This window comes from Hetaerina americana, unplaced genomic scaffold (genome assembly GCF_022747635.1).
Source record: "Hetaerina americana unplaced genomic scaffold, ioHetAmer1.1.p SCAF_39, whole genome shotgun sequence".
Classification (NCBI taxonomy): Eukaryota; Metazoa; Arthropoda; class Insecta; order Odonata; family Calopterygidae; genus Hetaerina; species Hetaerina americana.
Genome location: NW_027286974.1, coordinates 879,895 through 894,233, shown reverse-complemented (window position 1 = coordinate 894,233; position 14,339 = coordinate 879,895). Strand labels below are relative to the sequence as shown.

The window sequence follows — 14,339 nt, the reverse complement described above, 5'->3', positions numbered from 1 at the left end:
TGCAAGTCAATACCCCCTTCAGAAACATTTCCTGCCTCCATAAGATATCTCCAAGCAAACCTTTTTCTTTGCGTTATATACCAAGTACTTCCTCATTTTTTTTCTTTTCTGTCCATTTTACTTCCTCCATTCTTCTTCACACCCACATTTAAAAATCCTTCAGTCAATGTCTATCCTCCTGCTTCAATGACCACGTTTCTGCACTGTATATAGCTATCCTCCATATCAAAGTTTCCTAAAGAATCTTTTCATAATGTCCTTCCTCAACGTCCCTTTGCCTAAAGCAATTCCTATCCTTATGTCCCTATTACTTTTACTGTGTTGGTCCAATGAATACTGAGATACATAAATTGTTTTTCCAGCTCTTGTTTTTGCCTCCCTATTTTAATGTTAACCTAAGCTTTTTCATCCTAGAAAATTGCATATTCTTTGTTTTATCAATATTGATTCTCATCTCATACCTGTTGTACCGAATTGCCAATTTACTAAGCAATGCTTGCAGCCCCTTGGCTGACTGACAAACTAAAGCTTGGTCATCAGCAATCCTAACTGATTTTATGAATTCCCCACCCACTTTCATTCCTACCTCCAGTTCTTCCCATGCCTTCTTATTCATTTCCTCTGCATACATGTTGAACAGCAATGGTGATAATGGGCAACCCTGCCTTACACCTCTTCCTAACACTGCCCATCCTGACTCCCCGTTTTCCACTCGCACCTGAGCAGTCTTGGACATGAACAGGTAGCAGATTAGCCTCATTTCCCTCTAATCTATTCCTTTTTTTGGCATTATATCTTGTGGTCATGTTCTTTATTCCTTTTGATTAAAAATCTCATTGCTGCAATGACATTACATGTACCTCCCCCTTCCTATACCTAAACTGATCATCCTGTAAGTTATTGATTGCCTTACTCTCTTTCCTTTTGGTTATGATCCCAAGAACAACTGCAAAAGACTTTGCAAAATAAAATGCTCTCTTTCAGGAATTGACAGGGCAAAAATCCTAAAAATTAACAAAATAAAATGCATATAATAGATTTCATTTCACTGCTGCTGGTTGTTATTTTCTAAGTCCCTCTTGTTTTCAAACTTTAATAATTTAAGTACCAATCTGATACATATGTTGAACCACAAATATTCCATGGTTGCCTTTTTTACATTTTATACTAACAGTTAAGGATCTCTACCCCTTTTGGCCATGATTATAAATGGAATTGTTGAATATTCTTCCTCAGTTCGGAAGTTTCCTTTGTCAAGGTTTTAGTACACTGATCAATTTAACTCCAGGTTTATTTACTATGGTCTTAATTTGTAGAAACGTTTTTTAAAAGGTATTCCAATTTACTTGTTTTGAATATTTAACCTTTAATTATTCACTTTAGGGATTTTGGGTATAAAATTAAGTAGGATCCATACATAATAAGTATCATCGTTGCCTCTAAAAATCAGAAGCCAATGATGTTATCCTTACAGGTACCTAAAAAAATTGAAAATTTGTTCATCCTGCATCAATATACCTATACATGTTGGTTTATCTTCCACTCGTCAAAAGTCTACTGAAAATCATTTTCTAGAATATTGTTTCAGCATTTGTCATCAGTACTTGAACTGTTAGATTGGAGTATAATTGTTATATTTTTATCTGCCTTTTTGTTTCAAATACAAGAAAAGGGACAGTAGAGCCATTTCAGGGCTTATAAGAGCATTGCAATGGCAAATTATGTCAGCAGTTTCTTTCTATTTTTGTTCCTTGCTCAAGACTCTTGCAACCACCTTTGCCCATACCTCCCTTAACACAAGATCTTCATTAATTATTAATGTTGGTTCCGCCCAATAGGCTGGATTCTTTACTAACTAGGGAGGTTATTAAATGCATAGCAGAGTGAGAAATAGTTTTATTTTTGACAGCTCAGAATCAGTTGCAGTGGTCATGAGGTAACTTACCTGGCCTTTATCTTTATTAAGTTGTCACGCTTTCTTATACATTTTTTGCTACTTAAAAACTTCTCAGGCTTAAGACATCATTTGCATAAGCCTCTTTAATTAGTTCCAGGACTCCAAATTTAAGACCTGGAACTAGAGCATTGCTCCCATATACACTAATTTCTTTCATGAAAACAAAAAAAAATCAGTCATAACTAATATCCACCATCTTTCTCAATACATGCACAGAGCCAATTAAACTAATATTTATTATTTTTGGGGATATCCTCTACTAAGCCTACAAGTCACACACCTATCCACTGCTGTATTTGGACTACAGCAAGGCAGTCCTGATACCTATTTTACTGACCCTGTAAGTGCATTCACACAAAAAATCCACCGTTTTCCATAAAAGAAGTCTGAATCCTTTTGTTTAAGAAGAGCCTTATTATCATGCCATAGTTGTCAATGCCAATTATTTATTAGTTGTGCAGATCCAAAATTTGCGGTTTCAGAATTTTTTTAGCTTTGTTTATAATTCCTTAATGATGTAATTTTTTCAAATGTATAAAACAATAGTTTGAGATATTGTCCTTTTATAGAAATGGCTTACATTCTTAATTTTATATATCCTCTTTGCTTATTTAGTTTCTAGTTTTTTTTTTTGGGAATTAACATCTTAGTCCTTAGCAAAGTCCTTGTGAGAAATAATTACCTTTTAAAAAGTTAGCACCTTAATATATTATATTTCACATCCTGTACTCAAGAGATATTTTAGCCTGGAATTATGCCATATCTTTTCATAGTTCCTAATTTCATAATTGAACCAGAGCGCCAAATAATGATGTAACATGAAGTCACAAAAAATTAAAAATATAATCCCTACTGTTATAGATATTATTGCAGCTAAAAGTAAGTTTAGTAGCTACTAACATATTTTTAATTCTAAGGTCCTAATGAGTTATTTTGCCATGCTCATCTTAGTGCAGTGGGCTGATATATCAGCTTTTGTATCCCTGGTGAAAATTGCGGCAGGCCGATATATTGGCTCTTGCGTAGGCTTTTGTTTAAATAATTGTAACTTATGGTTTTTTCTTTAATAATTTATCGTTTTTGTGCTATCAATAGGTTGAATTTGCTAGAACTGCATAACCAATTTTTTAATTTTTTATTAGCAATTTTAAATGCTTTTAAAATACTATAATTCCTATTATAATTTTTCGTTCAGTTTTGTACAGATCAGGAATCTCAGCATAATTGTTTGCCTGTTTTTTTTTCTGAGTGGTCTTTCCACTATGAAAAGCCACTGAAAGGCTACTAATCTGTTTTCATCTGTAATCTCTTGAATGTGATGTTGAGTGGTCGTATTGATATGTACCTGCTTATTAAGACTTTATTGAGACGGTGGAAATGAGGCCACTGCTTTGTATTCATTTTGGTTTCTCTTGCCGTCCATCCTATCTAATCAATTGTGCCCTGTTTAATGGATTACATTGTCAGCAGTTCTCTGTGAGTTAGAACTTGGTTTTTTTCTGCCTTTAGATTGTAAGCACATTGCCACAGTCTCAAGGAAAGGGGAAAAGTCCCATTTTAACAACAGTAAATTAAGCCTTTTCAACAAAATCAAACTATGCAGAGGCTGACAAAAAAATTTGCTATTCACTGGTTTCTCTTTAATTATCTATAATATTTTCTACACGTCTTTTCGATTCTTTATTATATATAAATATCATAGTTTAATTGAAAAATGTCTTTAAAAAAATTTCTTTTGTGTCTAAAAATCAAAATATTATTGCTCAAGAAATATTCTTCAAATTTATGATACTCTAATAATTACATTCATTATTCAGATGATGTAAATGCACTACATCATTATTAACTTTATTATTATATTTTAAATTAAAAAAACTGCATATGGATATCTAAACAAATAACTTCATAATGTTTTTTTTCTAAGGCGACACATTTTCTTAAATTAAACTTCGCACTTCACACTAATACCCCTGAAATCCCAACCACACTAAGAGGGTTAATATACACTTATCTTGGTCACTTTGAGGTTATAATTTCGCCAATTGGTCCTATATTTCTTTCATTGCTAGGTAGTGAAATTTTAAATATATCAAGAAAAAGAATATTATAGTTAATGTATTTTATTCTTTAGAATTAAATTAATAGCCCATGTAATTGAGTCAGAATTATCTGCCCATGATTGAAACAAGGTCATACTCTTTAATTCTTTTTTATTAAAGCACAATGAATGCTGGCATTTAAAATATTCATGACAGAGAAGTGCCTCAGAATTGATCTTGCCTAAAGCCAGCAAGCAGCTAGCAATAGCTGCTCAGCATAACTTTTTATGACACTTACATTTCGTAATTATAACTTGTTTTATTATAATTTTCTTTTAAACCCAACAGAATTGTCACATATTATACACTGATACTTTTTTTTGTTTAAAGAAACCACCATAAATTTTGTTTTCAGACCATAAACCTAAAAATAAATTTCCTTTTTAAGCAATAAATATGTTTTTAAATCGTTTTATTTACAGAACTTTAAAGTGGGGGTTTTATTTTCTTTCTTAAATTTCTTGTAAAAAATTTATTTGCTGCAGAAAGTTCTAGCAATCTAAAGGACAACTATATGAAAAGTTATGCCAGGAAATGTGAAACGTCTTTTTTGGATAAATTTTATCAAAATTATGTATAAAAGTAATTTTAAGGGAATCATATGTCTCAGTTGGAAATCAGGGATTGCCATACTAATAGTATTTTCACATAATAAATAGATGTTATAAATAAATTTAGTATGAAACATAAATTATTTGAGGAAAATGACTTTATCACTTACTAAAATGACCATTTTACCTGATTAGTAATTTGTCCATGAATGAATTGAGGATTTTATTAATCAATAAAGATTTTCATTCTCCTAGTCCCCATCTTAAATATTGTCATTTTGGTATTTTAACTTCTATTGTTGGACTTTGTGCTTTGGGTAAAAAACAGCCACACAGTTAATTTCAATTAATTATCTATTCCCTAGGAAATGAATTTCCCTTTTTTATACACCAGTCTTTTCTCTGATTCCATTCATTTAAAACAGGAAATATTCTTATTTCTTCTCAAAATCCTTTTACAAATTTAATTTTCTAGGCATTTTTTCATGCCAAGTAAACAATTGTGGAAATGTAATGCGTGATGGCATTGAACCCTTTTCTTGATAATTTTTTATGTATGTAAGTCAATTTACCACCAGAAAACTATATTCATTTTACTGCGTATCTCTTTGTACTTGTATGTTTAAAGTCAACGATTAGGTGCTCATGGAATGTGCAAGCTGGTTGAAACAAGCCATCAGTTAAGTAAATTGGTGAACTCTTGTGCAAGGGTCATAATTTAATTTCTTGACATTAAAAATTTTCAATCATCATTTACATTAAATAATTTTAATGGAACATGAAAATAATTCTTAAACATGATTTTATAAAATCAGGTAATGGAGCAACAAGTATATGTGTTTTAATTTGTTTGTTTCAAATAGAACTTCAATGGATGATTTGATTGTAACAACTCAGGGAAACAATTTCCTGGCCCATATCTTCTGAAAAAGGTATTATAGAAGCTAAATGGTATTCTGCTAACCTTTTTGTGTTGAGTACAAATATTTTCAGCAGACTTTCTGAGAAAAAAACTGAATACATTATTGGGTCAGCATCAGATAATGACGTGCTTTGTCCCTGGCCTTTTAGCTTTATTGAAGATGGCATAATGAAAATCATCTGAAATGAGCCCACATGCCATAGTACAATTATATTATAGGAGTAATTTATGTACATAAATGTTTAAATGTCATCTGGAGATAAAAAACTTGTTCATTGCAGCTAAAATTTTTCATTGATAAGATTACTTTTCTTTAAATCTTTCAGATAATTGTAAGAAACAAGATGTTGCAGGGAAAGATGCAGGAGGCATTTTATTGCATGCTTGTCAAATCTGCTACAAGGAATTTGCACAAAGGGACCTTCTCAAAGATCATGTCTTGCATGTGCATGTTTGGAATGCAACAAAATTCTATTGTGACTCTTGCTCAAAGGCATTTGACAGAAAAAATGACCTTGCAAGGCACATCAACTTGGTGCATGCTGGGAAAAGGAAGTTCCAACGTGAATTCTGCACCCAAAACTTCATCAAAACTTTACCTGCGCTCAAAGAGTCATCACATAATGCAGAAAGACCATTTAAATGTGCTATATGTTTGAAAGGTTATGTTCAAAAGCAGTATTTAATGAGGCACATTTTGACACATACTGAAGAAAACCCACATAGTTGTGAAATATGCTCAAGGGCATTTACTCATTATTATTATCTAAAAAGGCACATGTTGACACACACGAATGAAAAGAGGCACAAGTGTGAGATATGCTCAAGAGCATTTGCACTGAATAGTACTCTAAAGTCGCACTTGTTGATTCATACTGGTGAAAAGCCATACCAGTGCACAATCTGTTCCAAAGGATTTACTCAGAACAGTGGTCTTAAAAGGCACGTGTTGACACATACTGGTGAAAAGAGACACAAGTGTGAGATATGCTCAAGATTATTTGCTCGGAATAGTCATCTAAAGATACACTTGTTGAGACATACTGGTGTCAAGCCATACCAGTGCAAGATCTGTTCTAAAGGATTTACTCAGAATAATGATGTTAAAAGGCATTTGTTGGTGCACACCGGAGAAAAAAGTCTCAAGTGTGAGATATGCTCAAGAGCATTTGCTTGGAAAAGGGATCTTAAAAGGCATATGATGACACACACTGGAGAAAGACCACATAGGTGCCACATCTGTTCTAAAGCATTCATTCGGAAAAGAAATCTCAAGTCACACATGAAGTCACACACTGCAAAATGATCAGGGAGCAATGTAAATTATATTCAATTTCATTCACTCATACTCATAACCGGAGCCTTATTGAAGGCCACATACATTTGAAAGCAGAAATGAGGTTGATATGTTCGTGAGAATTTTAAAAACAACCTTTATCATTGAATAAAGGCAGGCTTAGAAACAAGGAAAAAGCTAAAGTGCTCGAATTAAAAAAATCCTTCTCCCAAGAAGTACAGAGGCAATGTATGAATGACATGCATAATTTAGATAATGACGTTTATATTATGATAAAAAACTTCCAAATAATTTTATCACTACCAAAGATCATTATAATACATAAATTTCAAGTTTGTAAAACTGTGACATCATTCTTCTGTTTTGTAAAACTTCTTTGAATAAAAATTAACAGTTATGAAAAATTTCGTTTGACTATCATTCATTTGAATATAATTAAGTCAAGCTACAATGACTTAATGTTCCAATCATTTGATGACCTATGCATGAATCAACTGCGTGTAAATATTTAGATAGGTTGTTGATATGAAAGAGGAATAGTGTAGGACATTATGAGAATATATTTTTTACTAACGCTTTTCAGTGAAGGTGGATTTTTCATTAAGAGTGCTGTTAAGTTTGGCAGTTCATCAACAACCCTGATGTGTTGCAAAACGTATTGTTGCATGACTTCATTTAAAGTAAGAAGATACTAAAGAGATCCATCTTCAAATGCACAGCATTTAATTAGTATTAAGTAGACATCTATAGACGTGCCATTATATATCAATGCTGAAATGCTGCAAGGGTATTCCCCAGCTCTTGCTGAACATTATGAGGATTGTATTGCTGACATTGTCTGGTGGGGAGAGTAAAATAGGAGTTGGGAGTATCTCTTTCTAAACAAAAATAGAGATAAGAAGTTTACTACTTTCAGTGAAATGATCCTTCTGGATAAGGAGGTGTTGAGGTATACCAGTCCAAAATACCTTATTTTTATGTATTTAGGTCAATTAAGGGATCAATAGTGAAAGCTTTTCTCATCCAAACATTTCCAACTTGATTATCCTTAACACTCCCACTGCTATTGAAGAAATATGACTCAATTGGGAATATAAATGAAGTTTTTTATACCTTGGGTTTTAAATGTATTTTTTAGTCGTATTTTTACTTTGCCTAATCATATGTTGTCTTTGGGCAAGTGGGTCAGGATGTTAGGATTTGTGAATATATGTTTCTATATGAAAATAGATTATAATGCAGGTATTTCTGTGGAATTTGCTTTCTTGATAAAGAGGCTTTGATATATTTCAGTCCAAACCACATGGGGTTAATGAAGGAAGTTTTTATCATCGAAACATTTAAAAATTTATTTACCCAAATACTCCTGCTATTAAACCATATGTGTTCACCATTGGTTTCTTTGGGACTAAGCCACCTGATAATGTATTGGTAACGTCTGGAATCTGCCAAAACATTGTTTGGGAAATTGCTTTTAAAGGGCTTTTAACAAATGCAGCACTCACCTTGCCTTGAGCTTACCCATCCAAATTTCTTAGGCAAGTTATTTTGCAACTTTTCCTTTGCTTTCCTTAAGGTCTTACGTATCTCATGCCCCTTTAATCGTCTAATGTCGTACTATTTTGTATATATTTTGATATTTTTCTGTACTGTAGCACTTGATGGCTCTCCATCTTGTGTGTCATCTCAAAGGGATATTAGAATCCTGTTAAATTTCAGCATCTCAGTTTTTATCAGCTGAAATTGAATGAGTCTCCCTAAACATTCATAAACTTCAAGTGAATTTCCTAAGGAATTAATTCATTTAAAAAGAAGAATTTCACTTCTGCAAGAAATTCAAGTTTTTCACTTTTAATCAGAAACACAAAAGACTAGTACTCTTACAATATGTTTAAAAAACTATTTGAGAGAAAAATATGGAACTTGCCTTTCAAACTAAACACACATGCATCCAGGAAGGAATCATAAATATTTCTCTGATTGAAATTGCATTCCTGTGTCAAGTTGAGAACTTTTATACTTATCTCCTTTTATCCTGCCTTTTCGTACTCTCACGAGAATTCTTATGTTAATAAGCATTACCCTCATGAAAGCAAATGGATCCTGTTACAATCATCAAAAAAACTTCATCCTCAACTTAATAACTCTCTAGTTCACTGAAATTTGTAAACAGCATAAGGTTTAGATTTTCTTTCCATAGTAATTGAATATGTTTTTGTAAAAGATACTCCTGAAAATATACTTTATGAATGTAATGACTAAAAAACTTTGCATGCATAATAAGAAAAGGTTACCTCCAGATATGGTCCTGAAGGTCATTTTGAATATGGTCTACAAACATGTATGCATTAGTTTATAAACTATTCGCATGTATCTAATTAAAAATGCACCTTAATTTGAGGTTATGAGAGAATTTATGGAGTGCCATTTGAAAAACAGAGATGCATAATGGGCAAATTTCCTAATTACTTGCTGAACTGTAATCAGTTATTCAGTTACTGGGGTTGAGCAAATAACATGAAAGGTTTTAAAATTCAATCAGAGCAATTGAGGAAATTCTAATGCTAGCGGTAAGATATTACAATACTCATTCTCATTTTTAAAAATTCCTTTTTTTATTGGGTATCCATGCAATAGGAGCCTTACAAAGAGCATATACACAATGATGAAATTATATATATATAGATGTTAAAATGTTTGGTCCAAAGTTTCTTTCTCCAAAAATGGCAGAACTTTTCTACTCTGATATTAATTGAATTTTATTACCTTTTATGTTATTTTCTCAACACCAGTCACTGAGTTACAGACTAAAGTTCAGTAAGTAATTGGGAAATGTATCTCCTGTTTTTTATGCACTTGTCACTATTACCTGTTTCCCACTTTCACTTACCATTGATTCTCTTGAAGACGACGAGTCTGTTTCCTACTCCTTGGGGTCTAGGGGATCTGAAATTTGAGAAACTCAACAAGGACCCCAGGTTCATTAGCCAACTTGTTCAGATGGTTTAGCACCACACTGAGTAATGGTGCAGGCACAGGCATTTGCTCAGTTGTCAACCCTGAAAGGGCTATCCCAGAATCTACAGTATTCGGGGTATAAGCATTCTATGCTCTTGCTTATCTGCTGGGCTGCCCTACTGGCTTATATAGCTATTGCCGTGGTGCTTGTACTATAATGGTGGGCTGCAGCTGGATAGTATTTGAAGGCAGCCGCAGCAGGATGTTACCCAATATTTCTTGAAATTGCATGGCTACTTCACAGCCATGTGCTTGGATGAAAGCAAGTACCCAGATTCTATTGTATACTACATGTTTTACTGGGCCTGGGGGTATCATTCAATTGGCCATAATGGCTACCATTAAGTCAAACTCGTGCAGGTCATGCCGGGCCAGCTTAGATGAATTCCTGCCATACTTATCTTGATGGCCCAGGGTGAGGACCTCATCATTGTCCTCTGGTGGGGTGATCCACGCGGCCAGGCTTGCAGAGTATAGTGCCACGAACATCTTCCCCTGTGTCAGCCTTGGTGCCGGTGGTAGAAGTGTTACTGGTCTTGCTGACTAACGGGGATAGATTTGCAATGTCCTAATGGTCTGCATCTCTTTTGATAAGGACTCAAATTATGTCTCCAGGGATGCAGCCCATGCGTGTGGCTCCTGCTCCCTCATGCTCAGCATTATCTACATGCTCCTTGGTCCAGGAGATGGCAGAGAGAGACTTGCCTGTGGTCGAGATGGGTTTCCAAATTTTGGATGCTTTGTTTGTTGTTGGGTGTGTCTCAGACTGAAGATGGGTGAGGTCAACTGGTTGGACATGTACATGATGGGGTAACCATCATGAACAATGGAGAGATTCCTAGGCACTCTCCCTCTCTGAACCTTTTCGACCAACTGACCAACTAAGGCCTTATCCCACCTATCTATCCACCCAACTCCTGAATCTGAAGCTGAGCGGACCGGATTTGGGAGCCGTCATCATTACTGCTGAGCATTAGGGAGCAGGAGCCACCCGTAAGGGCCCTAGCCCTGGAGATTCAATATCAGGCCTCATCAGGGTATTGGGGGCCAGTTCCTTTCTCTTCCGGTTAAGGTTTATCAGGAAAACCTGGTACCTAAAAATCACTTTAGATTTAGTGGAGCTGCAGGTGCCCAGAGTGCTTTGCCTGGGAATTGAGCCAGGGACCCTCCGGTCAGCAGTCCAATGCTCCAATGCCAATACTGGATTACAGCAACCCACATATACATACATATATATACATATATATATATATATTTATATATATATATGTATATATTTATGTGTATTTTCATGTATATGTGTATATATATATATATATATATATATATATATATATATATATATATATATATATATATATATATATATATATATATATGTTTATATTTATAAATACACACATACTTATGATTATCTTTGAAACAATGCTTTTTGACCATGCATAAATATACAAAAATACGGATAAAGATATTTCAAGAACAAAGAAAGGATACTTTCATGAGTAACTTTGATGGTAGTCATCAGAAAGTAGTCATTGGGGGAAGAATAAAGACAGTTTTGATAGGGAAATTGTGAGGGGAGATGTTTGTCGAATGGGAAATGGTCAGACAATGATGAGGCAAGTAAGATGGTAACTGATCATACACATTCCAGCATTAAGACAAGATAAATTCTTTGTATTGCATTATTGCTTACTTGCATTATTTATTATTTAATGCACTTTTACAAATTCATCCAATTCTTCACAATCTCTCCCTTCCTAGTACTCTCTCCCTGAAATTATAATACAAGAAGCAAGCCAATGGCATTGAACAAATGGCAATTAGTCTGCATTACTGTATAGTGCACCAATTCCACCCTTACTCTGTACACTTTCCACAGCCTCAGACAACATTTATACAATTCTTTTTATACTAGTATAATTTAGGTTAATTTATTATTTATCCTTATGCTTATTTGTACCTAAATCTTAGTATTAATTATCTAACTAATGCCTATCTGAGTTACCTGGCGTTTTTCATGCATACCTATGTCTTTTTGTGTCCAAACAAGGAATAAATAATGGCTAATCCTCATTTTAACCTGCAGAACTCAATGTCTTTCTCTATGTGGTGAATTCTTGTGCACAAACTGTAGTCTCGGACCTAATTCCCATCTCTAATTTGCCTTACATCTTATTCCAATCTTATATCACTATCGTAAGCTACAAATGCTGCCTTATTTACCTGCATGAACTCATTATTTATTATGTCCTGTAAATTTGATAAATCCTATCAATTAATTTCTGATTATGATTGCTTGGTATGTAGATGATGATCAAGGGTGTAGATTCCATGTGCACTTCTACCAATAATAAATTATCATTTGATAGGTTTATGAATACTTTGCTTTTATCAACATTTTCATTCACTATTTTGTCCATCCTTAAATATAATATCATGAATATCAGGGTTTCAGGGCTCATTATTATATAATGCCGGGGTTCACCTAAGACATAGCCATAAAGGTTTTGAAATAAATGATTGCAAGTTTAATGACATGTTAATTATATAGAATATTTATTGATGCAAAGGAAGAAAATAAGAATATTTAAGAAATATTGACCTAGAAAATAAGATTATTTGCTGGAAAGCCCAGGTTTGAAGAAGGTAGAGGCAAGGGGGTGGGAAGATGTGGGAAAATACTTTTGGGAGGAAATCCAGCTCCTTCCCCCTTCTTCTACACAAACAATTTGGAAATACAACTTCTTTAAATGGATTGTATTTCATTTCTTCTTTTCCTTGATTTTAGCCCTATTGTTTCAAGAATCCACTCCAACCGCAAAGGGCAGCGCACACTTCTGCCCTTGTCCATCACACCTCTGACTCTGAAGGCATGAGTTCATGCTCCTCAGACTAGCTGAGTTCCATCACGGAGGAGTCTGTGTGGGCCAAGTGGCTTAAGTCACTAAGTAAGCAGCGTGGATTAAGACAGGATCAGCTGCTGACCAAACTTGAGCCAATTGGTGCCGGGGGTCAATTCATCCCAGGATGCCATCTCATTATTTCCATTGCACCTTGGCTCCTTAACATCAATGACATCCTACCTGACTGCTGCCTAGTCAGATGGTGCTGCAGCACTGCTGGGGATCTAGCCGGCATTGATCCGGTATGGAGTCACTGAGATGATTCCCACCACCACCATACTGTTCTCCAGCAACTTCCCATTTCTCCTCTCCTCCTCCTCTTCCTCCAACTCGCCCTGCAGGTCTGCAGAGATCTCCTCCGAGATGAATGCCTCTCCAGCTGACTCCTTGATGGAAAGGGCGGGAAAATAGTTTTCAAGGGTGATATCTGTTACCTTTTAAGGATAAGTCAGGTCGGGTGAATGGCAGAGGATGATCAGAGGTATACAGGACTGGATGTGATCTGAAGGCACTCCCTCTCTGACCCTTTTTTACCAACTGACCAACTCAGGCCTCAACTCACCTATATATCCACCTGACTCCCAAATCCAAGGCCAAGTGGACATAGGGAGGCAGGACAGTCGGAGGATGGTCAGCCAGATTTTGTTCCAAGGGAATATACCTCCAGGTCACATTCTGTGACCATTCTTTTATTAAGCTCATAAATGGATATAAGATATCAAGACACATAAATATAAAACCCTTTCCCATAGTCAGGGATGAAATTACAGCTTCATCATCTGAACAAATTAATGCATTCATATTGGGGTCTGCAATATTGATTGCATGATAGGCCTTCATTTAGGCCACCAAAGCCTATGTCTCCATAATTGGTCTCTAATGCTCTATGGCACATATTTCAGAGGTTGAAAGCATCGGAATCACCCATGCTACCTGGAATAGGGTGTTGTAACTGAACACATCTAAAATGTACTTATAATTGGAAAAGGCTATGGGTCCCTGACATTCATTTTCATCCGATCGGCACTCCAGCCATGTGATGTTGCACCTTGCTGTGTCCTGGACTAGGTCAAGTTTCAAAATGCAGGTTATCCAGGCAATATATGCCGCTGCCTTGGGTTTATCCTTTTGTTGTTATCTCTGGACAAAATCAATCATGAATCTGATCTGCTTCAATGTGTACTTTGTCAAGCTGAGCTACATTAAAGCAGTGTCTATATGTAACCCCAGATATTTTATTCTCACTGATGGAATTAACAAGCTCTTTTCAAGATTGACCATTATTCCTAGCTCTACTTCTATGAACTGGAGTATTTGTTGCACCAACGTTGTTTGGTCAGTATTCAACAGGATAAGCCAATGGTCCTGATATGCTATCATGACTACCTGGAATTTCTTGTACAGTTCACTACTAACTGCCTGCACCCACTGTTGGAAAATGGCAGGTGCCAATGCATGACACATTAAGATTCTCGTCCGAATTCCTTCTGGTCTTGGTACATTGGCACCCCAATGGATGGTCTGACTGAAGGATGCACATCTATATGGGTATCTGCCTGAGGTAGGGAGTACTTTTTCCTTCTTCTTCC

General features: G+C 35.2%; 1 protein-coding gene across 1 annotated transcript in view; it reads left to right on the top strand.

The window, feature by feature from the left end:
* Window positions 1–10,614, top strand: part of LOC139691672 (GDNF-inducible zinc finger protein 1-like) — a 33,287-nt gene extending 22,673 nt beyond the window's left edge. Inside the window, exons 5-6 of the mRNA XM_071589515.1 lie at window positions 5,856–6,254; window positions 10,460–10,614. Coding sequence (XP_071445616.1) covers window positions 5,856–6,254; window positions 10,460–10,614 — 554 coding nt within the window. The remainder of the gene's footprint in view (window positions 1–5,855; window positions 6,255–10,459) is intronic.
* Window positions 10,615–14,339: the final 3,725 nt, after the last annotated feature.